The sequence below is a fragment of the Suricata suricatta genome, chromosome 3 (assembly GCF_006229205.1).
Source record: "Suricata suricatta isolate VVHF042 chromosome 3, meerkat_22Aug2017_6uvM2_HiC, whole genome shotgun sequence".
NCBI classification, from domain to species: domain Eukaryota; kingdom Metazoa; phylum Chordata; class Mammalia; order Carnivora; family Herpestidae; genus Suricata; species Suricata suricatta.
This window is the reverse complement of record NC_043702.1, coordinates 64,743,303-64,767,712: the sequence shown is the minus strand read 5'-3', so window position 1 is coordinate 64,767,712 and position 24,410 is coordinate 64,743,303. Positions and strand designations below refer to the sequence as shown.

The window sequence follows — 24,410 nt, the reverse complement described above, 5'->3', positions numbered from 1 at the left end:
CTCTTAACAAGGGAGTGCACAGAATGGCCCCTGGCTAACCTGACTGTGGTCAAACCATTAAACCTCCTCCATACCAGCTGCAGCCACCGACCTCCGCTCCCCTCCATACCCTGGTCCTTCCTCCAGAACGTTTCAGACCTCTCCACAATCCAGCAAGGAAAGAGTTAAAGCCCGCCACCCAAACTCAGATTGATCCAGTCAATAAAGCCAATTCTGATTAAATCTTAGGGCCATCCCTCATCCCCTGCTCCCTCCAGAGCAGATGTGAGGACTGATCCTTGAATGCAGCTTGGACTTCTGAAAAGCATCAGGAGGAGGATCCTTGGTATTCGAGAGCTGAGAAAGAAATGCATTATATAATACAGCTGGATAAGCAGTATTTAAATATCATTTTGAGTAGAATATAAAGTTTCCTTCTTATTGATTGAGGATATATCTCTGTGTTCAGAAACTTTCATTTGCTATCTTATAGTAATATTAACCAATTTAGGAGTCTTTAGGAAAAAGGTCCAAAATTCTCCTAAAACAATGTGCCATTTCACTTTTCAAAATAGTGATATAAAAATCAAAAGCAGTAGAGAATATGTCATTTTATTTCTCTGATGAATTTAATTCTAGAAAGCCCTATTAAGGCATGCCTTCTTACTCTCACAGACCGAGCTTAACGCCAAAAACACAGTAAGTGGTCAATACATAATTGCTGAGTGCACAGAGTTGGGGCAGCATTTGCTTTTCCTCCTATTTCCATGCTGAAAACTTATTTCTCATGCTTTGATTGCTTTCATGAGGTCTAGGGTACAAACCCGTGTTCCCCTTGAGGCCAGATTCCCAATCGCGGTCATTTACTGGTCTTTCCTATTACCTGATAAGAGCAGTCATGACTGGAATCAGTCATGACTTTCTCAGATGACAGTATCCGTTTGGGAGTTAGAGCTCTTAAGTTTTGCTCACAGTAATGTAGACAGTATAGAAATGAGAAAGGGAAGAATTTATATACACAAATCTATATGAGCCTATCCATAACTCAAAGATAAAAACAGATGCATATATTTGATTTATGTCCCTAGAGGTCTAAGAATAAGCTAACTTCGTTTTTATATAGGATATCTATATTTCTATGGACAAAGAACTTAAAATTAGTCAAAGTATATAGATTTCAGTTTTACAAACATTAAAAATGTTTTGATAGTCTTCATAAAGACAGTTAAGGGAAAAGAGGGGCAAAGCCATGAACATCTTAAAGGAGCACAGATTTTGTAACTTTACCCCATAGAACGTAACTCCCTTTACCCTATTTTGTACAACATGAGAAGAGGAGGACATACATTTTTAGAGAGCTGCAGTTGGACCAAAGACTAAGAGGAGGACGTTAAGAAAAACAGTGTAATGGTCACTGCGTGGTCCCAGGTAGGTGTAGGTGACCTGCCGTAACTGTTTCTGTCCTATAGATTTTTTACTTTGATTCTTTATTATAATGAATGGCTCAAACTTATTAAATTTATGATAGAAATATAAATTTAACACATTATGTAATATGGCCCAAGTTTAGATAATTAGCAACAATGACAGAAATATAAGTTTGTCCTGAGGTACAATAATACTAGTGTTAGTGTTCAAGGAAATAGTTTAATATATATTTCTTGTCTTTTAATACAGAGATGCAAGAGCTCTCCCCTCTTTTATTTTTTAAGACTGTTAGAAAATAATTTCAATCAGCTAAGAAAGGGTAAGAGAATAAAAATCAAACTTGCAGTTATTTTGTATTAAATAAAACATCACAAACGCCAAAATGGAGGAACCCCCAGGCCTTGAGGAAAGGATGTTCTGTATTTACTGTAAGCATCTTCTCTTGGGTAAAAGCATGCCAGAAAAGAAGGGGCATAAGTCAGATGACCTGGGTGCTCCTGAAAACCAAGAAAAGTGGCATGTGCTGAGGGATGTGGTAGGATACACACAGCTAGCACATGAGAGTAGAGAGGCTCCTAACCCAAGAATGATACGGGTAGAAAGACTCACTAACCCATCACAACTACTTACATAAACACAACATGATTTCCCATATACAATGCTAGGGAAGCAAAAGCAAAAATGAACTACTGGGAGTTTATCAAGATAAAAAGCTTCTGCACAGCAAAGGAAACCATCAACAAAATTAAAAGGCAACATTCAAAATGGGACAAGGTATTTGCAAATGACATGTCCGATAAACGATTAGTAGCCAAAATCTATAAAGAACTTAAAACTCAACACCAAAAAACCAAATAATCCAGGTAAGAAATAGGAAGAAGACATGAATAGGCATTTTTCCAAAGAAGACATCCAGATGGCTAATAGACACTTGAAAAGATGCTCAACATCACTCATCATCAGGGAAATACAAATCAAAAACACAATGAGATACCACCTCACACCTGTCAGAATGGCTTAAATTAACAACACACAGAAGTTGGCAAGGATATGGAGAAAGGTGAACCCTCTCATACTGTTGGTGGGAATGCAAACTGGTGCAGCCACTATGGAAAACAGCGTGGAGGTTCTGCAAAAAGTTAAAAATACAAGTACCCCATGACCCAGCAGTTGTACTGCTAAGGTTTTTACCCAAAGGATACAAAAATACTGATTCAAAGGGACACATGAACCCTGAGGTTTAAGGTAGCATTATCAAAAATAGCCAAATTATGCAAAAAGCCCAAATGTCCATAGACTGACCAATGGATAAAGAAAATGTGGTGTGCACACACATACACACACACAAGAATATTACTCAGCCACCAAAAAGAATGAAACCTTGCCATTTGCAACAATGTGGATGGAGCTAAAGTCTCTTATGCTAAGTGAAATAAGTCAATCAGAGAAAGCCAAATACCATATGATTTCACTCCTGTGTGCAATTTAACAAACAAAACAGATGAATACAGGGGAAAAAAGAGAGAGAGAGAGAGAGAGAGAGGCAAACCATAAGAGAGACTCTCAAACAAAGAGAACTGAGGGTTGCTGGATGGACTAACTTGGTGATGGGCATTAAGGAGGGCCCTTGTGATAAACACTGGGTGTTATATATTAAGTGATGAATCACTAAATTCTACTGCTGAAACTAGTATTACCCTACATGTTAACTAACCGGAATTTAAATAGAAACCTGGAACATTAAAAATAAATAAATAAAAATAATAAAATGCTTTAAAAAAAAAAAAAGAAGGGAAAAAGGCAAGGAAGGCCATCAGTGTTTAACCAGCAGTGCTCTTCGGCCCTAGGTTTCCTGTGACCTTCAGGAGAATGCACCTGACTGTTCTACCCTTGCATTAGTCAGGCTTGAGCCCAGTCTTTTTGAGTGTGAATTTGTGTCTAACTGGAGAGAGGCTTCCAGAGGGTTTGCAAGTTGGAAGGCGGCCTAGAGTAATGGTTACGAAACAAATGAGCTTTAGAGACCAGGTCAGGGCTTCAACCGGGCTGCATGGCCACCTAGTGTCTCTGCAACCTTCAGTCTCCTCATCTACAAAGTGGGAAACGTAACAGCATGTACACTTCAGCAGGACCTGGATGCTTAAGTGAAATGACAAGTGTGAAAACAGTATAGTGCTTAGTATACAGTACCTCCATAAATATTAGCTAATAATGCATGCAGCTTGTCTATTTTAAAGGATGTGAATGTGATCTGTAAATAAAATAAGCAAAGAATAGTTCTAATGTAGAGTTGGAGTGAAAATTATGGATAAAAGGAGACACTTACTCTAAGATTTGTGTATTTTGTAGGCAGTATCTGTGGTGGTGAAGAGTCCTATTAGAGTCTGTCTGCATTATAATCAACCTTCAAATGCCAAGAGGGCCCAGGATTCAGGAACTTGCATAAGCCAAACCTATTGTGTTTAATTCATTGTGTGTAAAAATTCCACCTCTAAGTCACCTCAGGCAACTCTATCCTACCTTAAAGGAATTTAATAAAAGCTCCATGCTTAACACCAATTAGTTAATGTTTGGTAATGGGTATTATGAATATGTATAATAATATGTAAATGTGAATATTTCATAAACTTAATGTAAATAATTAAAGTTGAAGAACTGTTTAGAATGGTCATTAGCTTTCAGCACCAAGATGCACTCTCTTTCATCAAATTAGGACTGAAATTTTTTAAAAGAGGTTGAGATTAAGCTATATTTAAATCCAAAGGGTTTACAAAACAAGAATACAGAGAGGTTTCTACTTACTGGGGGAAAATGCTTTGGTTAATAATTAGAGATGTTCAATTATTTACTTTAGTTACAGTCCCTAAGTCTGTTTGCTATTAGGGAAAACTACATCCCTGGCAGGAATGCACATCACTGAGTTTTACAGTCTGTGAAAAAGAAAATCCTGCATGGAGAAACAGAACACACTAGCAAAAGTGGCAAGGTCAAGCTGAAAACTATGCCAGATACTTAATCCCTCAGAATTCACACCCAGATCAGGATTTACTGGTTCAAAATGGAACTAAATTTAGCTGAAGAAAATAGAATTGAATGGCATTCAATATATTTGCTGAGGACGAGCTCAGTACAAGTTATTAGATCATTTACTAATCAGAGGTGAATTTTAAGATGTGGATCACTGAAATCAACATATTCTGTATAAAAGACTTACAGGAAAGCATATATGTAGAGAAATAAGACAAGTTTTTGAATCAAAGGATGGAAATACAGTGGCCCAACTTCAAGGACACTGTTAAATGTTTCTATTAGAAGCTGTTGGGTTTTTATTTCTGTTGATTTCTACAAGTAGAGAAGGATGGGTTAGAGAAGAAAACCTAAGCTATCCTTTGAAACTGTTTTAAAAACTCTTACTTTTTTTCTCTCCTTCTAAAGTGACAAATTAATTACAAATTACAAATTTAATTTACTATGAATTATATCCCAATGACTGAACTTTTACATAAAGTTTGAAATCTTAACTCTTGTTGGAGTAACTTTTCCTAAAATAATTTTACAACTTAAACAACAGATCAGTTTTCTTAAACTTCCAAACATATAATTATAATATATGTAATACAGAGTATGAGGTATCGAAATGAATTTGCGAAATAAGTGAAGCTGTAATGTTTTTTTAATCACAATGAATTCAGTATTATTGCTGACTTCATCATAAAATTAGCACAATCTCATAAGATGCAAACAGTGCATTCATTGATGAGAAAAAAAAGAAAAATTAGTGTAAATCCCAACACCTGTAAATCACATCATCGAAGTTTTGCTGTCCACTATTTTACAGATACCTTTATGCTTTTATTCACATGAGTGCATTTTTTTACTTGTATTGGATGAAGGCATATATGCCCATTTCTTTCTTGTGAAGTTTTATTAATTTTTTTTAGGTGTTTTTGAGAGGAGTGTGTGCAGAGGAGGGGCAGAAAGAACAAGTGAGAGGTAGAATCCCAAGCATGTTCCACACACTTTAGCGCAGAGCCATGTGGGGCTGGAACCCATGAATCATGCTAGCACTAAAAGTCTTAGCCTGTTTCGGTCACCTTAGATGAAGAAAAATCCTGTCAGTGAAGGGGTGTAAGAAATAGAGGTGATATGCCAAGTACCCGGCTGCTGTATTTAGGGTAAGGAGAAATACGGTGGTAGTGTTAGGGCCCCGCGCTCTTCAACCCACACCTTGTAAACAGTCATCTATTCTGCCAATTTTTAGGGTGTTCCCACCAATTTGCCGACAGAAATTCTATGACAGCAAGTAAGGAGATTAGAGCTGGATTCACTTAGAGGTGTCTAAATACCATGACTGCTTGTAACTTGTATCTTGTTTGCTTACTAGAATTACAATCCCTTAAGAGGATTCGGAGTGGCCAAACTTGCCGGTGTATTTCTCTCAAAATGGTCTGGATTTAAACTCAGCATTATTCAATAATAACATCTACATCTTCTGGCTAACAAATGCATTAGCCTGAGCATATCTTCCTAAAACTTTGTGTCCTCTATCTCTTTTTATTGAGGCCCAAATCGCTTGTGTTGACTTTTGTGTTATAGTCAAGAGTTCAAGGAGAAAGATGTCATTTCATGTCTTGTTATTGTCCTTTAGGGTTTTAAAAAATCCTCAGAGAAGTAAAGTAGGAGACTAGCCATCACTATATGGTTAACATTAATCAAACCAAAAATCCACATAACGAAGCACTTTCATCTATTAAAGGCCAATTTTAAAAGACAACAAAAGAATAATTTGATTAGACTGGAGTTGGAAGAGACTTTTGGAAATTTAGTCCCAAAATCTTTTTGTACAGAGGAAAAGCCAAGCCACAAAGTTCAATGGCTTCTTCTTCAAGGTAGAAGACAAAGAAGACAATGAGAAAAGTGACAACAAAGAATATAAAAGACCTACTGGTAGATCCAAGACTGTCTGTCAAACCAGACAGGGGCTTCTTCTGCCACAACAGATTAACTTTCCAGCTCTTCTCCAATGCAGAGCAGAAAAAATAAAATTAAAATTAACACACACACACACACACATTTTACAAACTGGCTTATAACCTTGCAAAGTTTTTCAATTTCTCTCCCTGAGGCAACCTGTGCTTTTATTTCTTCAGCCCTCTAATACTTTGAGATATCATATAACCAAGCCTTATTAGCGGTAATCCCTTACAAATGACATTTCTTAAATGTCCAAAGAGGAGGGCCTAACTCAGTAATACATCTCAGATGAAGAAAGAGAAGATGAATCAGGAGAAACTGGACCTCAGGATAAAGTTAAAAAGACAGAGGGTGGTGGTAATCAAGGTTCTCCATGGTCAGTGATGAGAACAAAGAAGAGTGTGCAGGGCAGGGTAGGAGAGTAGTAAACGCGTAACCGAGTTCAGGGCGCCCACCAAGGTAAAGCAGCAATCAGAGAAGCTAACTGGGATCAACTCAGTTCATCCCAGAAAGAGAGCCAAGACGGCAGGCAGGCATTGTGACCCCGCTGTTTTACCACCATGGTTCCAAAAAAGTGGCCTGCTTCTCTCTGCCCTGGTCTCTGGTAACAGAGAAAGGCATTTTCTTCCCCATGAGATCACAAACATCACAGTGGTAGAAAGTCTAAGTAAGCTGCATACGACAAGAACTTGTAAAAAAAAGATTATCCTGACAGTGATTATTTTAAATATTTTATTAATTCAGTATGCACTTCAGAGAGACACAACTTTTGTGTACTGTTAGGTAAGGGAGAGAAATTCACACTAATTCCATAAAGGACCCATTGTTCTTTGAATAGTATTATTCTTTAAATTTTAACAACTTTATAATGAGCACAGTTATTTACATTTGGGTCAGAGGTAAAGCTGGTAGAAACTTAGAAAGTAATGGCTCAGAGGATTTTCGAAAATGAGTAATGTGCTTTAGTACCTGGTCTGAAACGTTACTAAATGCTACATAAGCATTAGTCATTAATTTTGCTATTGTAATTATGACCCTTTGAAAATCTGATTAAAACTACCAAGACAAAGTATATTTATGTATGGGAAAGCCTTAGAAAGGGAAACAGATTATATTCAATTATATCGCACTGGTGCATGTCTCTACTGAATGAAACAAGTCATATTTTTGGAAATACAGACAGCTGTATCCCGTATATCAAACTAAAAATGCCATGGCAACCACTGTTCCTAGGCAATTGTAGAACTGTGTGTGTGGTTCTCTTTCTATATGATACATACAAGTGGAAAGTGGCGGGGAAAATCAAATGTTGCATGATAACCTGGAGAAAATAACAAAAAGATGTATTTCTTAAAGATAACAAGTACGTGCTCTGTTACAACCTTAGTGAGTCTGCATAAAACAACTAGGATTGAAACTCATTAAGTGAGGGGGCGCCGGGGTGGCTCAGTTAAGCCTCTGACTTATGCTCAGGTCATGATCTCACTGTTTGTGAGTTTAGGCCCCACATCAGGTTCTGTGCTGAAAGCTCAGACCCCGAAGCCTGCTTCAGATTCTGTGTCTCCCTCTCTCTCTCTCTGTTCCTCCCCCACTCATGCTGTCTTTGTCTCTCTCTCAAAAATAAATAAACATTAAAAAATTTTTTAAAATTCATTAAGTGAAACCGACCAAATATACATTTACACATTTTATAAACATGATAATCTGTCATCTTACCTACTTATAAGCCATGATAAATATTGCAAGGTAAAATTGACCAGAAGATGACTGGCAAACATTTTTTAAAAACAAATCATCTGTTAAAAAAATGAACACTCTCAGTATTAAATTTCAGTTGCATAACACTGGATGGCAAAGTATTTCCATTTCTCAATATCTGAGTGTTTGACTGCATCAGAACGCAAAACAGGACCAAATGAACAGTTCAATCATAATTCCTTATTGTGTTTCCAGCCAAAAGCCAATATCCTAAAGAAAATGACATGCCATTCTGGTAGGTTGGGAAAAGCTGCCTTACTGCAGTGTACACATTAACTCCAAAGAGTAAAACCATACCAAATGTGTAAAAATAAAGAATTCTCCAAAAGTTTCTGTGGCTTCTGTGGGCCAAGGTCATCCACAAATGGCACCCCCTTCTTCAAATGTAAACTACTTGTTAGAAGGCTAATTTGTCATTAATATTAGGACATCCTTTGGCTACAGATTTTATTAAGTATGCTCATACAGGAACTTGGTCAGCAAACATGGTGCAGATACTGGTTTTCTGTAAAGTTTATTTGAGAGTGAGACTGAGAGTGTGAGAGGAAGAGGAGCAGAGAGAGAGGGGGAAAGAGAATCCTAAGTAGGCTCCATGCTGCCAGCGGAGAGCCTGATGCAGGGTTCAAACTCATGAACCATGAGATCATGACCTGAGCCGAAATCACAAGTCAGATGCTTAACTGACTGAGCCACCCAGCCACCCTTGAACTTACTGTCAATCCCAGGATTGTAAGTCATTTTCAGTTTAAGTCAATGTCATTGTATTTCTAACTTTTGTCATATGTGAAATGACAATCTATGTAAATAACTACATACTTCTAATCTTATTGTAAAGAACTATACACATTTATACAGTAATACATGAGATATGATTTAGGTAAACAGCAGGAGCCTACCATTACATATGTTGCAAAAATGGCCTTTCAAATCTTTAGGCAGGATCATATTCACAAAATATTCAAAAAGAATTCAGAAAAACTGCTCGAAAATTTCTAATAGGATAGTATTTTTCTGCAAATGAAATTTCCATAGAAGAGAGTATGGTTTTTTAAATTTTTAATGCTTTTTATTTATTTTTGAGAGACAGAGAGAGACAGTGCGAGCAGGGGAAGGTCAGAGAGAGAGGGAGACACAGAATCTGAAGCAGGCTCCAGGCTCCGAGCTAGGTGTCAGCACAGAGCCCGACGCGGGGCTCGAACCCACAAATTGTGAGATCATGATCTGAGCCAAAGCAGGACGCTTAACCCACTAAGCCACCCAGGTGCCCCAGAAGACAGTATGTTCACCTTTTATAAGGAAAATGACACAAAGTTTGAAATGCATAAGAATACAAAGAAATTTAGAGACATGAAAAAACACACTGTAGCAATGACAGTAAACTGTATTCTTTAAGATATATTCTTCAGGTGGACAAAATAATTTTAGTTGCAAAAAATATTCCAAGAAATAGGTTAGGTTAAATTATTTTAATAACTTGGATCTTCATTGAATCCTCTTTGGAAACTGTACAATCAGTTGCCAAAATTAGCTTAGAAGATCAACAGCCTTTTATGTGAAGAGTTTCAGTTTAAGCTCCAAAATCACTATCCAATATTTTAATTTGCCAATATTGAGAAATGCCTTAGAGAAATGAGACAAATTATTAAATGCTGACAGCCAAAAACATAAAATAGAGATGATGAACCAACTTCTTCCAAGCTACAAGTAGACTGATTTATCCATAAGCTTGTCTACAGCAAACATAAGATCAGTAACTACTTAAAAGAAGGCTAACGAGAAGTGAAAGCTCAAAATGAATAAAACTGTTAATTATAAATCACTTTGTCATGCATTACTGTTTTTTTTAATCTCCCTAGCTCTATTTTCTTGCACTTCACTGGCAAAAGATAAGCATTTGCTATTTCTAATAGAAGATAACTATTTCCAATATTTTCTTTCTACTTTATTAAAGGATGCTTTGGGGGGAAAAAAAGTGTAAGAATGAGAACATTACAGATCTGTTAAACAGCGCACCCTTGTGGTTTATTCTGACTCCTGAAAAATAAAAATTACAGGATAAGAATATATCCAAAATTCTTCCGGGAGTTGAAAGTAATTCTTTCCCCATGCCTGCTATCACTTTCTTTTTTTTTTTTTTTTAATGTTTTTAAATTTGAATATACTACCTACACATATATACAAATTAAAACAAAATAAAAATTCACATGAGAGACAAATGCAGAGAAAGTAAGATCACTCTGCTGGAATCTTTAGAAAATCCTCCATGAAGTAAGTGAAACCGCAGGTGTAACTTGAATGGATAAATAGGAATGAAGAAGACAGCTCACTATTCTGAAAGGATAGGAAATAGGCTTCTGCACAAGTAATGAGTCAAATCTTATGGTTAGAGTTAAAAGCATACTGGAAATGATGAGGAATTAAAAGTTTCAAAACAAAATTGCACTTCTGCAAGGCAAAGGAAACCATTGACACAGTGAAAAGGCAACCTATGGAAAAGGAAAAAATGTTTCTAAACCAAATATCTGATGTGGGGTTAATATCCAAAATATATAAAAACTCACACAACTCAATTGCAAAAACAATAAGTGGTGCAATTTGAAAGTGGACAGAGGAACTGAATACACATTGTCCTGAGGAAACTATACACATGGCCAACAGGTACATGAAAAGGCGCTCAACATCACCCATCATCAGGGAAGCACAACTCGAAACAACAATGAGGTGTCACCTCATCTCTCCTAAAATGGCTATCATCAAGAAGAGATTTGTGCTGGTAAGAATGTGGAGAAAAGGGAATCCTTGTGCACTCGTGGTGGGAAAGTAAAATGGCACAGTCACTATGGAAGACAGTATGGAGGTTCCTCAAATAATTAAAAATAGGATGAGCGTATGATCCAGCAATCCCATTTCTGCATAGAGATCTAATAAAAATGAAAATGGTATCAACAATATACCTGTACTCTCATGTTTATTGCAGCATTATTCGCAATGGTCCTAATATGGGAACAATATGTCCACATAGGATGAATAGACATGCGGTACCTACGTACAATGGAGTATTAGTCAGCCAGGGAAAGAAGGAAGTATTGTCATTTGCAACAACACAGACGGACCTTCAGGGCATTATATTAAGTGAAATAAGCAAGAGAGAGAAAGATAAACAATGCATGATAACATTTATATGGGGAACCTAAGAAAGTCAGCTCACAGAAATAGAAAGTAAAAAAAGGTTGCCAGGGGCTAAGAAAAAAATCAGGAGAGGTTGGTAAAGGGGACAAACTTTCAACTATAAGATGAATAAGGTCTGAGGATCTAATGTAAATAATGGTGACTATAGTTGATAATACTGTATGATATAATCAAAATTCACTAAGAGAACAGAATTTAAATGTTCTTATCAAAAAAAATACATGAGGTGATGGATGTGTTAACTGGATGGTAGAAATTCTTTCACAATGTATATGTTTTTCAAATCATCACAATGTACACTTTAATATCTTGTAATTTTCTCTATCCATTATGCTCCAAAAAACTGAAACTGTAGAAGTGCCCCTTGTACCAAATTTGTGCTTGGTTTGTAGAGGGCCTTGAATGCCTAGAAAATAACAGCCAGTTATCAAAGTTTCTGAGCTAGGAAGACATGTTAAAGTACTGGTCTTCTCCTTATTCTGCACTCTGGATTTCTCGCTCTTTTTAAATAAATTTTTTAGTGTTTAACTATTTTCAAGAAAGAGAGAGACAAAGCATGAGGAGAGGAGGGGCAGAGAGAAAGGGAGACACAGAATCCGAAGTAGGCTCCAGGCTCTGAGTTAGCAAAGAGCCCAACACGGGGTTTGAACCTGTGAACCAGGAGATCATGACCTGAGCTGAAGTCGTACCACCCAGGCACCCCTGCACCCTGGATTTTTCTATGACATGACTTCAGCAGAAGGAATGAAAGAAAGGGGCAAGGAAAGATAAGGAAGGAAGACTGAATGAAGGACACTAATTGGATGTGAAAAGAAAAGGGAAAAAAACCCATCAACAATGATCCCGAGGTTTTAAATCTGGGGGAACAAAAACAAGCTTGATCTCCAATATGCTGATTTCTAAGTAGTGGTGAGTAAACAGGCAACAGTGAGTTTAGCCTGCAGCTGGAATAAAGTACTGGGATTGGAATCACAGTTGATGTATTCGTTTCCCAGGGCTGCTGTAACAATTCACCATGACTGAGGGGCTTAAAACAACAGAAATGTATTCCTTCACAGTTCTAGAAGCTAGAAGTCTGAAACCACACTGTTGGCAGGGCCATGTCTCTCTGAAAGTACAAGGAGGGAATCCTTCCTTGCCTCTTCCAGATCCAGCTCCTCGCTTTCCTTGGCTTATGGCAACAAAACTGCACTCTTGACCTGCATTATCACATGACCTTCTCCTTTTTCTGTCTCTGTGCCTGTCTCCACTCTTACAAGAACACAAGTCATAGGAATTAGGCTCAGCCTAAGTCCACCATGATCTTATCTCTAGATCCTTGACTTGGATATATCTTTTGTGGAGATACTATTGTAATCAGTACAATTGAGAACTCAACAAAGAACACATTTTCTCGGAAAGAGTGCAGTTAATATAGGTTAAGACCATATTTCAAGTACCTCCAAATTTAGAAAATGGGTAAAGGAAGTGGTGGTAAGAAATAAAAAGAGAGGTGAAATATAAAAAGAAAATCAGGACCAAGAAAAAGAGGAAAAATAATCAAGACCACTGGGTGATTTAGCACATCAAATATGGCGACGAAGTAAAGGAAATAAATGCTGAGGTGCCTAGAAAGGCATGAGTGTGTGTGCACACACAGCCCCCAAACCACAGCTTAATTGTTAAGAATTCTTGTAATGAATAAATAAAAAGTAGTTCTTCAGTTTCTCTAGGGAGAAACAAATAATTCGGGGTCATACTGAACAATACATCAAAGAACTGCCCAGATGTCCAGATCAAAAGAAAAAATAATTAGAAAATTATATAAAGATGTCCAGTTTGCCAAAGGCAACATAACCAAAAAAAGAAAGAAAAAAAAAAGATTACTTAACACGGGATCATCAACTGGTCATAGACCAGAGGGTGAGAATCAAAAGAAATGGCTTTTGGTAAGGCCACCAGAAGCACAGTCTAGAATTTAAGAGACGGACTATTAGAAGGACAATGTAGACCTTTTCAGGACCCAAGTGCAAGGAAGTTTACTGGAGGGGAATGGGTGAGGTCATCTGGAATAAAGATTTGTGAGCAGGGGCAAAGATTTATTTCTGCATCAAGAAAAAGACAGACTTTGGTAACTCCTCTAAAGTATAATAATTTACACCCTTGTAGTATAGTTCTATGATAATTAAAATTTTTAAACAATCCTAAAAGTGCTACCTCTAAGTAACTTACTATGAAGAAATGCAAAGGAGTTACAGCCGCAAAATAAGTCTTTGGGGACACTGACTTAGCCTCTGTTTATCTCACTAGGTTTCATCTCTGCTTCTTGTTCATGCCCGGGCAGGCCATCGTCTTCACATTCCCACGTCTTTGAAATGGTTCCTCTTGCCTGACTAAGGCACACCCACACAGATGTTAATCCTGAACCCAAGAATCACCTCTTCTGTAACACTTCACCCAGTTACGAAGTAGTTACTTTGGAAAACTTTGCAGCAAATGATTCTATCATTTGAAAAAATAACTGTCCTCCTGATTTGTAAGGTGCATATTTTATACCACAGACATTAGATAAGACAATCTTTGTAGAAATAAGAAGATAGCCTAAGAGATGATTTTCTAAATAGCTACTGAGTTTAAACATTTTCTTCTTCATTTCTACCTTGATTGCTATTTACGTTCTAAAGGCACATAATAGTTTATTAACTACAATGAAAAACTATGGTTAAAAAATTTTAAGTTAAGAAAGCATAGAAATGCGTGTTAGTTGTTTGGGAGGAGTTAATTTACTTAAGCACTGAGTTTACTAAACTTCCAAGGGGAAATAAAATCTTCAGTAGATACTGGAAAACTTCTCAGTGTCTCAAATACCTCAAAATAAAATTTGCTCTCAAAGTTACTTAAACCATTTGTCTGATTACAAGCAACAAAGTATACAGTCTCATGTTCAATCTCCTTTGCTTAAAACGTCATTTATAGTCCACATGAATAAAGCAAGGTATGTACATATTTTATAGCCATGAAAAGTAGTTTGCAAAAGGATTTCCACAAAACCACATACTTCAAGAAAATGTGGGAATAAACGGAAGCAGAGACACACCTAGAACAATGCTTTGAACATAAGAGTATAGAAAAGTAATTGCGATATATTCTATATAAAAAAGACACACTTCTTTTTTTTAACTATAGAGTATCTGGGTACCAACAAAGTGTCAGGATTTCCCTATGAGAATCCCAGAGTCAGGTCAAGAAGATATATCTAGTTACAAACCCATGAATGCCAGCAACATAAAGGTTTTGTTGCTATTAAAAAAAAAAGTTCAAAAATAAGTATCTGCATTCCCAATACATGTAACAAACAAGCACCTCTGGTTGAGTCTTAGGTAGGACTTGAAAGTTTATGGATGATTTATTTGTTTGAATATGAAAGCTTCTTAAAATTGACACATTTATTCTTTAAGGCATCATAGAACAGTATTGTCTCTTCCCAGTGCCAAGGTTATTAATAACATGTTATTTATCTTATTACCTATTAGTAACTGTTATTAACCTTATTAGCAGACTAGGTGGAAAAGAACAAGTAAGAGGAAAAATAGATGGTTCCTCCCCCCAAAAAATACAAAACAAAGCAAAATTACATACCTTATCTGTTTCATCCACACTCAAGGATTTCACTACACAAGCAGCTGCTCTCTCCTGGATGTGAGCGAGGTCCTGGGGGGCGCTCTGAGACCCTGGCATTGGAGGCAGGGGAGCACGCCTCTTCTTGGGTGCATCCGACGGCAGAGTATTTGAAATGTATGGCTTGGAAATGGTATTGGACCTCGTAAACGTTGGCCGATGCTTGCTTACGAGAGGGGTTGCAGGAGCGCTTGCAGTCTGGCAAAGAATGAGAAGGCAAATCTATGAGTTATTTCAAGATAAAAAGCACATGCAATTAAAAAACAGATGAGAAGAATCTTAGAAAACATTACATAAGAAAATGTTTACCTGTTCCCGCTTTTTCTTACTGCGTTGAAAAAAGCTGAAAAACCCTTTATTGTCTTTCTCCTTCATAATGTCTAGGTTTTGTGATATTTGGCAGGATTCTAAAATTGAAGAAAAGCATCTTTTGTACATGGGGTTGTATGTTCACCTCCAAGTTTTCCCTTGAAAACTTACCGAGTGATAAAAGCTACTAATTATGATTGACTATGCTAGGTGCCTTATATCTTATTTAATTTTCAAAGCAACATGTACATATAGTATTATTGTTCCTATTTCAGAGCAGAGCAATCTGAAGACTAGAGAAACAGACATACTTGGGGCCAACAATCAAGAAATGACAGAGCTAGGACATAAACTCAATTCTTTGTGACTCAATCTGCGTTCTATGCACAACTGCCAACGTTTCGGAAGTAAAATGGACACTTTGAATTAAATGAGTTATGAAGTTGCTATCACAGTTTGAATTTTTATCTTGTCTCAGATAAAGTTATGAAATACTTTATTCTCCAAAACAGGATTCATTAGAAGTAGTACTTTTTTCAGTGTTTCAAAACATGATTTCTTTAATCTGATGGTTCTCAATGAGGGGGCAATTTTCCCCACTCCCCACTCCCCAAGAACACTGGACAATGTCTGGGGACAATTTCAGTTGTTACAACTGAGGGTAGGGCAGGAGAACATGCTACTGGCATCTACTGGGTAGAACCCAGAGATGCTGCTGAACACACAATGCACAGGGCAGCCCCCCAACAACAAACGATTCTCCAGGCCCAAATGTCAGTAGTGCCAAAATTAAGAAACCACATTTTAATCAAAATGACAAATGTCAAACCTCATGATTGCATATTAACATTCCATTTTTCCAAAAAGTATTTCCTAATGTCAACTTAAAAGCCTTACAAACAATGACAAATCCAGTCGTGCTGAGGAACCCTGGCCCTGATAGTCTCTAAATACCATTTCCCACTAGAAGGGGACCACAGCTGCATAAAAATGGTTGATTCTTTGTGACATCAAGGATTGTAAAGATTATTCTGGAATATCTAGTGATAGTAGACAGAAATCAGAATCAAAGGGGGTCATTTTAAAAGGGCACAGGAAGCAATCCAATATGGTCTACTGACCAAAGTCAGGACAATTTGGGCATCATAAGAACAGCTCAATAAATTGAAACATTTTGCATATGTTTAATTCCATGCAGTCATAGTGATACTGAAAAAATAACTTATCCTCACTGTTTACCTTTGGGAACTGCTAAGGATCCAGTCTGTTAGGTTAAAAACTGATGAAGGAAAAGAATCCTGCCTCTTCTGAATGAATTCCACACAGGCAGAGAAGCTGACCTGGGGAAATTTGCTGTTTTATAAATATCTCAATTAAGAATTAAAATAATATTTGCAGATTATAATTATTTCCCAACTCCTAATCAAGATTTAAGCAATGATTATTGATAACTAACATAAAAAAGGTAACTTGCAGAGCACCTGGCTGGCTTACTCAGTAGAGCAAGTGACTCTTGATATTATGGTCATGAGTTTGAGTCCCACATTGGGTGCAAGGATACATACATCAATGTAGCTTGCTCTTACATACAATTGCAATATACAATTAATGCTAATGAAGGTACATAATACCACCTATGAAGTATTCTTGCTGAAAATATCTCACCCAAATCTGATCAAGTCTCTAGGTTTAATAATCAATGTACGGGAAATATAGATGATCAAGACACACGTTAAATGGCACTGCAGGATGCAATCAGCAAAATTCTGAATGTGGGAAACTCAATAAAACAGAAGGCCTGGTTTCTTCAACAAACAAATGGCAAATTTAAAAGAAGAGGGAGAACTTTAAAAACATTTCTACTGTTTGGGTACTGGAGCACCTATGTATTTTACAGTAAATCATAATTTAATTTCAGTGACATTTGAAACAAAGTACTATATATTGAAACAGTCTAACACAAACTTAAGAGTAAATTTATAGTCTTAAATACACTTACATCTTAAATACATACCTCTTTCTTAGGACTGAATGTATAGTCTTTTTATTTAAAAGAAATGTTTCAAGGGGTATCTGGGTGGCTCAGTCAGTTGAGCATCCGAGTTTGGCTCAGGTCATGATCTCATGGTTAGTGATTTGAGCCCCACATCAGGCTCTGGGCACACAGCTCAGATCCTGGAGCCTTCTTCAGACTCTGTGTCTCCCTCTCTCTCTCTCTCTGCCCCTCCCCTGCATGCACTCTGTCTCTCTCTCCCCCAAAATAAACGTTAAAAATTTTTTTAAAAAGATGTTTAAAAATTAATAAATTATGACAAAATAGGGGTTACTCCAAGAAAGCAGTGTTAGTTAATGACAATAAATATATTAATGCAATATGCCTCAATAACACATTGAAGGAGAATTCTATTTCTCAAATTAAAACTTCATACATCTAATGCTTTAAACATTAATAAGCAGTATGCTCTGTACAATGAGTTTACTGACAATACTAATACTGAGTGGATAGCACTTTACAGTTACAGATTTTTCACATGCTTAATTTCTTTCCTAGAACAATCCAATGAGGTAGTATCACAAATTATCATTCGAGCCCATACATTCTGAATGTAAAGAAATGGAAGCAAGTAATATTGCCTCACTATACATCTGAGGCCCTGACCAATGAATATGAATGACTTGCACCAAGACACACAGGCATTAATTAAATGGTAGAACTGATTCTAGTATCTATTCAAAGATATACATGATACCTTTGACTTTTCCTCTTTCTTTTGTTTTTGGAAATGCTATTTCATTTTAAGATGGACTTTTCTGCTAACTGAATGTAGATATACAATTAAATTGGGATGGAACAGTAGATAGAAAATTCACACAGTGGTATGGTGCAATCAATATAACCAAATTATTTCATATATGTTTCGTAAAGCAATTTCCAGCCACCCTGTCACCCTTCATACTAGTTAACCTAAGTCTTTACTTACAGCTCTATGGCAGAGATCAACGTAAGTCAGCATTTAACACTAAGAAACACAAGGGCTTGAGCTTACTTAGAAAAACAACTTAAACACTGCAGTTTCCTGTTTCCAGAAGAGAGACTCTAAGTAACTGCATACAAAGTTCTAAGATTTCTGATAATATCAGACAAAATTAGGAGGCAGAGGCATTTAGAACATTTGGGTTGATCTTGTAGATTCTGACAGTGTAAAATGAACTTTCTTAATTTTCCTAATCCAATATCTTAGGGTTATATTCACAACATTTAATACACTGAATAAACCACATTAGTTTCTGGGCTTGGAAGGCATGTCACAAACCAATGCATTAAACACCTTCAAAATGAGGCCAACAAGACTATGGATTTGCTTTGGGTTGTGTATGTAGAGAATGGCAAAGGTAGGAGCAAAAGCCCCATATAAGTACTAGGATGTTGCTACCGGAAAAAAGCCCATTTCCCCCCCAATCTATTATTATAGAAGTGGAAGGTGAGATCCCAACAGATAAAAAGCTATTTGCCCTATTAACTTGCTAAGTGAGTTTGACAGCTAATCAAGTTTTAGAATTTAAATGCCTGTCTTCTATTAGCCAGCTCCTTTCAGCTCCTTTGATGAGCCTAGTCTTCATGATGGCCACTATTAACGAATAATCACACTTATAGACTTAATTCTTAGAATCGAGAGGCTTACTGTGCTATGGGAAAATCAGAAGTGGTAAAGAAAGAAAATTTCAATAACACATAATGTTTCTTAAGTTTCTTTTATTAAGTTTCTTATTTTTTATTAAGTCTATTAGGTTTCTTTTTTTTCCCCCAGTAAAGTGGTAATTATTATAGTAATCAATTATCTGAGCCTATCCTTTTTTAATGGAGGGAAAAGGCTTCCAGACTTTATTATTATTGGCTAATTTTTAATAAAGTTTTCCTCCATGAAAGTAATACATTCCCATTATAAAATTCTGCATTATAAAGAAAAGGTTGAAAAAAAATCACCCATAGCCCTACCAAAAGGTAACCAGCATTAAAATTTTTTATGTACTTTGTTTCAAAATTTTTATGTAAAAATTTTTTATATACTGTATTAAACTCATTTAAATGCTTTAAAAGCTAATTTTAGCATGCATGTTTTTTCCATGTTATTATAAAATATTCACAATTTAACACCACAAAAATTTTCTATGATGAATATACCCTCATTATAATGTAAATAATCTGAGATCCTTTCATGGTACCACCAAACTATCACCAATGGTACTTAATAAATAAACCAGAAAAATCACTTTTTCTTGTATGGGAGTGAAAAATATGTTTTTCACATTCTTAGGATGATATTAACTTTTAAGCAATTATTGAAATGTAATTATTGTATTAATTTCAGAAATCAAAGCCGGCGGGGGGGGGGGGATGACTTAATTTTCAGGAAATAAAAGCCAAAAGTTTTCTTACATAATGTACACATTAGTAATGTTAAGACAGGTAAATTAGAAGCTTATTTTTAATGTATCCAATAAAAATAGAGATTTCATGATACCATTTTTTTCTACTGATTCATATGTCTTACCTTGTAAGGACGACTTATTGGAGGCAGTAACAGAAGTGGCTACAGAAGGAGGGGGTAAAAGAGGGTAAATTGACGGTAAAGATGATGTCTGTTCAAGTATAAAACACCGCTGGGTTGAAACAGCTGTCTATGGATTATATACACCCACAGTTTGCGGGGGACCTTTCAAGTACTCCATGCACAGGGGATGTTAAGTCATCATCGTTCACTAAACTTTTATTTCTAATAAAACAGGGTCATGTTGAATAAATAAGCTTGCTTTATCTACTAGCATAGAAACCAACATTATCCAAGATCTCCAAATTTAATACATTAAATTATTTCTACAGATTAATACTGCAAGTTATGTTTTTGGTTTTTGTTTTGTTTTGTTTTTTTTTTTACAAGTTATGTTTATTTAGAAAGTTTTGGAATTAGATTTATTTTAGAAGCCAGTTGATTTGGGAAGAACCTAGAAAAAAATCTTTCAAGAAACTTCTAAATTTGAATGATAATTAAGACTCAGGCAAAACTATGGTGACTACAGTAATTCCCACTTGATTAAAACAACAATGAATTTAAATGTAAATTTTTATTTTCTGTTTAAATCACAAAGCCACAAAGAATTAAGTTAAATCCCACCAAAAAATATTCATAGGTTGATGGAAAAGGGTAAAATGTGAATGACAATAAAGAAAATTTTTGTTCTAATTTCAAAAACTGAAATCAAGTTAAATTTTATTATTTTCTCTTATTCTCAATGACATGTATTGACCTCTATTTACAGGATCCATTAAGTTGTCATTATGAACTTCAGAAACTCTACTCACAAACACAGTACATGCACTTACACGGACCCCCTGTCAAGTGTATAAAACAGGGTTTTCCTTACCTCTGCTGACATCCATGGCATATAATTCTCTTAGTCCGAGGTCATTAAGAGATTTTGTCAAATCAAGGGGCTCCTGAGATTGATAATCCTTTAACAACAGTGTATGCAGTGGATCAAACTCACATTTGCTGCATATAATGGGGGCAAGTTCTTGAAGTGGTGCATGTGGGCTGACTCTCACTATTGTCTTCTGCGTTTTCTTAAAATTGATCACGACTCTCACAGTTTTCTGAAACACAGAATAAATCCAGTTATTACCATAATTTACTAAAAACAAACATTCCATAATGATATCTATAATAAAGAGATAATCTACAAATATATAGTCATATAATAAGTAGCATTTTTCTATTTTGGTATAAAATTATTTTTTCCCTGAAACATATTCTTAAAAATAATTTGCTTATTCAATATCCTAGGTTCAATTTATAATCCTTGTAAGGTAAAGGAGATTTTACATCTAAAAGGGAACATAAAATCCTATTCATATTTTTGTTTTTTTCCCTAAAATGTTTATAAGCAAACATCCATAATAATACAGAATTGCATATGTTCTAATTTGTGTTTCAACTGAAGAATATATATCTTGTGGTTTGCCAGTTGTTTTGATGAGAAAAGTAATATTTGGATTAAAATATAAAATTTTGTGTTTCCTTTACTGGAAATAAGATAAATGAGATAATCCATATAAAAAGCTTAGCATAGGTCTGGCACATAGTAAATTATCAACAAATAAACATTAGCTTATTGTGATTACCTATTGTCACTGTTGTCTGACAATTTAGATATCTAGTAATAAATAAAATTGAGAAGATTCTAAATATATCATTTTAATGTAACTGAATTTATTCCTGTATATAAATGGAACTTAGAAACAAGTTACCATGCTAAGAAAAATCTACAGTTTGCAGGTTCTCAAAGCTTAACACATATTCATTAAACTAAAACACCATGTATAATCCCATGCTATAACACAAATATTTCCACCTAGATACATAAGTATCTAGATGGAAAATAGTCCAATATCCTAATTCTTAATATTAATATTTTGTATAACACAAATGTTTTTATATTGTAAAAGAATTTTTAATTTTTATAAAAAGCTATATAACAATATGAAGAAAATGTGAGAATATATATACACTCAAGTCATATGTAAATAAACTATGAATTTAATATATAGACCTCCATATATTTCCTGAAGTTAAAAAAAGTTATTGTTCCTAACAAAAAAAATAGTTCTTGAAACCCACAAAATTCTATCCCTATTGCTTATAGAAACAGAACAATTTTGTAAATAAAGAAGAATTGTTATTAGAATAATGGTTAAAAGTTTAGATAGCAAAAAAATTCTGCTTAAAATTCATATATTACAGAAAACAGAGTCATTATAAAGCTCAAATTAACAATTCAGAATATGTATAACCACCACTTACCAAGTAGAGAGAAGCCAAAAAAATATTTTAATTCTTAAATAAATTTTCATTAAAAGATTCTAAAACTTTCCTTTTTTGAAAGAGTAAGTTAAAACGCAGATCATTTATAATTGTCAAATTCTGATAGGGTCCTATAGATCACTTTAGAGCATCTAAAATCTAAAGTTATTCCCCAAATTCTAGTTAATCCAAAAATCAATAACCAAATGAATCCTAAACAAAGTAGCCTAGGCAAAACATGCTCACATCAAATTTAAACAGAAAGTCCATTTTTATTTCATTTGAAATAAATACAATCTTCAGACAATGTCAGAAAAATCAACTTAGTATTTTTGCCAGAAGACATCAAACTCTACAGTGACATTCTTACCTCTGGTATTATAGGTGTAGGTTTCTTCTTATCCAAAATTTTTGGCTTTAAAATGACTTTCTCCACCTCCAACATTCCTATTGGTGTGTTTGGCTTAAATTTAATGGGGTTATTTTCAGCTGACTGCAGATCAATTGTGTAACTTGATGGGTTTAAGTGATACTGTGCACAGAGGAATATCAACAAGTCCATCATAGGTTTACTGTAAAACAAAAGTAATACTCATTATAAAAGTCCATAAAACAATTTCATTAAATGTTAAAGGTTATTATTATCCCTAGCATTTTTCATAGGGCCTTGTTTTCAGTAGATGAAACTAGTTCAGTAGATTTAAAAAAAAAAAAAAAGAGTATGTGTGAAAGCAACTTAAAAATCTAACTACAAGATTTTTTCCCCACTACAGGAGGGAGGTATATACATGGTAGCCTGAGCCTTGGACTCCAAGCATCTCTCTAACTACAAGATATTTAAGTGGACAAATTTATAATAGTTTAAAAATCCTGTTTAGTATTCAAGGGAGCTTGGATCCTAGTGCTGGTTTGAAAAATACCTATATATTTTTATCTGCCAAGTTGTCATCATATTATACATTTTAAGAGAAGTCTTTTCCTTACCCAAGAGCATCTTGTTAGATGCTCCTTTACAATATTATTTTGATTATTAGAAGTCTTTTGCTTATGAACAGGTTATACTCCAAAAAGCTCATTAAAATGAAGCAATCAGAACCACAACCACCCCAGGGTGGCTGGCTGGCTGGCTGGCTCAGTGGATAAAGCATGTGACTCTTGATCTTGGAGTCATGACTTTAAGCCCCATGTTGTGCAAAAAAGCTTACTTTAAAAAAGGAAGGGAGGAAAGACCATCACTACCACCCTTTGGGCTTTAGAAAGCACAGTTGAGTATCTACATGAAAAAGTCCACAAAATTCTAAAGAAGTGTGTAGTATAGATTTCTTAATTCATTAAAATAATTTTTTGCTCGGCCCTGGAGACACAATGCAAGTGTTAACAGCGTATCTGCTCTCACAGATCTACACTACTAAACAGACTAGACAAAGTGTTGGCAAACTACAGTCTGCAGGTCAAACTGGTCCCACAGCCTATTTTCATAAATAAAGTTTTAATGGAACACAACCATGCTCACTTGTTTACATAATATCTAGGGCTGCTTGTGTGTTATAAAAGCAGATTTCAGTAGATGTGATGGAAACTGAATGTCCTACAAAGCCTAAGATATTTACTACCTAGTTCTTGACAGAAAAATGTTATGGGCACTTGTCCTGAGACAATTAGAAAGTAACCAAGTAAATGCATAATTTCAAATGTGATTAAGTACTATATATTACTGGTAATATAGAATCTGCTTCTATAGGAAACTGCACATCCAATATGATAGTCAAAGACACCTCCCAAGTTTTTCTTCTCTTTCCACAGACTCCAATTGTTAATACAGATTGTGTTTCCACTCACACCAACAACAGAACAGTGTGGTCTCTGCGTCTTTCTTAATAGTCAGCCGTTAAGGAAAGAATACTAAAAAATCTTTTGTATTATCTGCTTTCCTCAAATGTCTGATGATCCTTAAGCTGTTAGTTCAGATTAAAGACTGAGGCACTAAAACTTATTTTCATGGATTAGGTATAGGTTGGTGGGCTTCATTTGACAGTAATTAGCCAATTATTTTTTTCCATGGGGAAATATAAATGTCAATAAAAAATTCTCCAATTTCTTGACTAGATATGAACCCGGGTACTGGCTTTCAGGAACCTGACAGGGAAATGAGGCTAGGAATCTCACCACTCAGTCTGACATTTAAAATTGTGTACATCTGTTCACAAATGCACCTCATCTCCACTCTCCTAAGTGGAGTTCTCTGATCTGTAGTCTCCC

The 24,410-nt window shown here is 35.5% G+C and overlaps 1 protein-coding gene across 1 annotated transcript in view; it reads right to left on the bottom strand.

Moving 5' to 3' along the window:
- COBLL1 (cordon-bleu WH2 repeat protein like 1) overlaps nucleotides 1–24,410 on the bottom strand; it is a 66,463-nt gene that overhangs the window by 25,701 nt on the left and 16,352 nt on the right. Inside the window, exons 3-7 of the mRNA XM_029933314.1 lie at nucleotides 22,522–22,723; nucleotides 20,716–20,944; nucleotides 19,845–19,883; nucleotides 15,292–15,389; nucleotides 14,944–15,180 (exon numbers count right to left, since the gene is read on the bottom strand). Of these exons, the coding sequence (XP_029789174.1) occupies nucleotides 14,944–15,180; nucleotides 15,292–15,389; nucleotides 19,845–19,883; nucleotides 20,716–20,944; nucleotides 22,522–22,723 (805 nt within the window). The remainder of the gene's footprint in view (nucleotides 1–14,943; nucleotides 15,181–15,291; nucleotides 15,390–19,844; nucleotides 19,884–20,715; nucleotides 20,945–22,521; nucleotides 22,724–24,410) is intronic.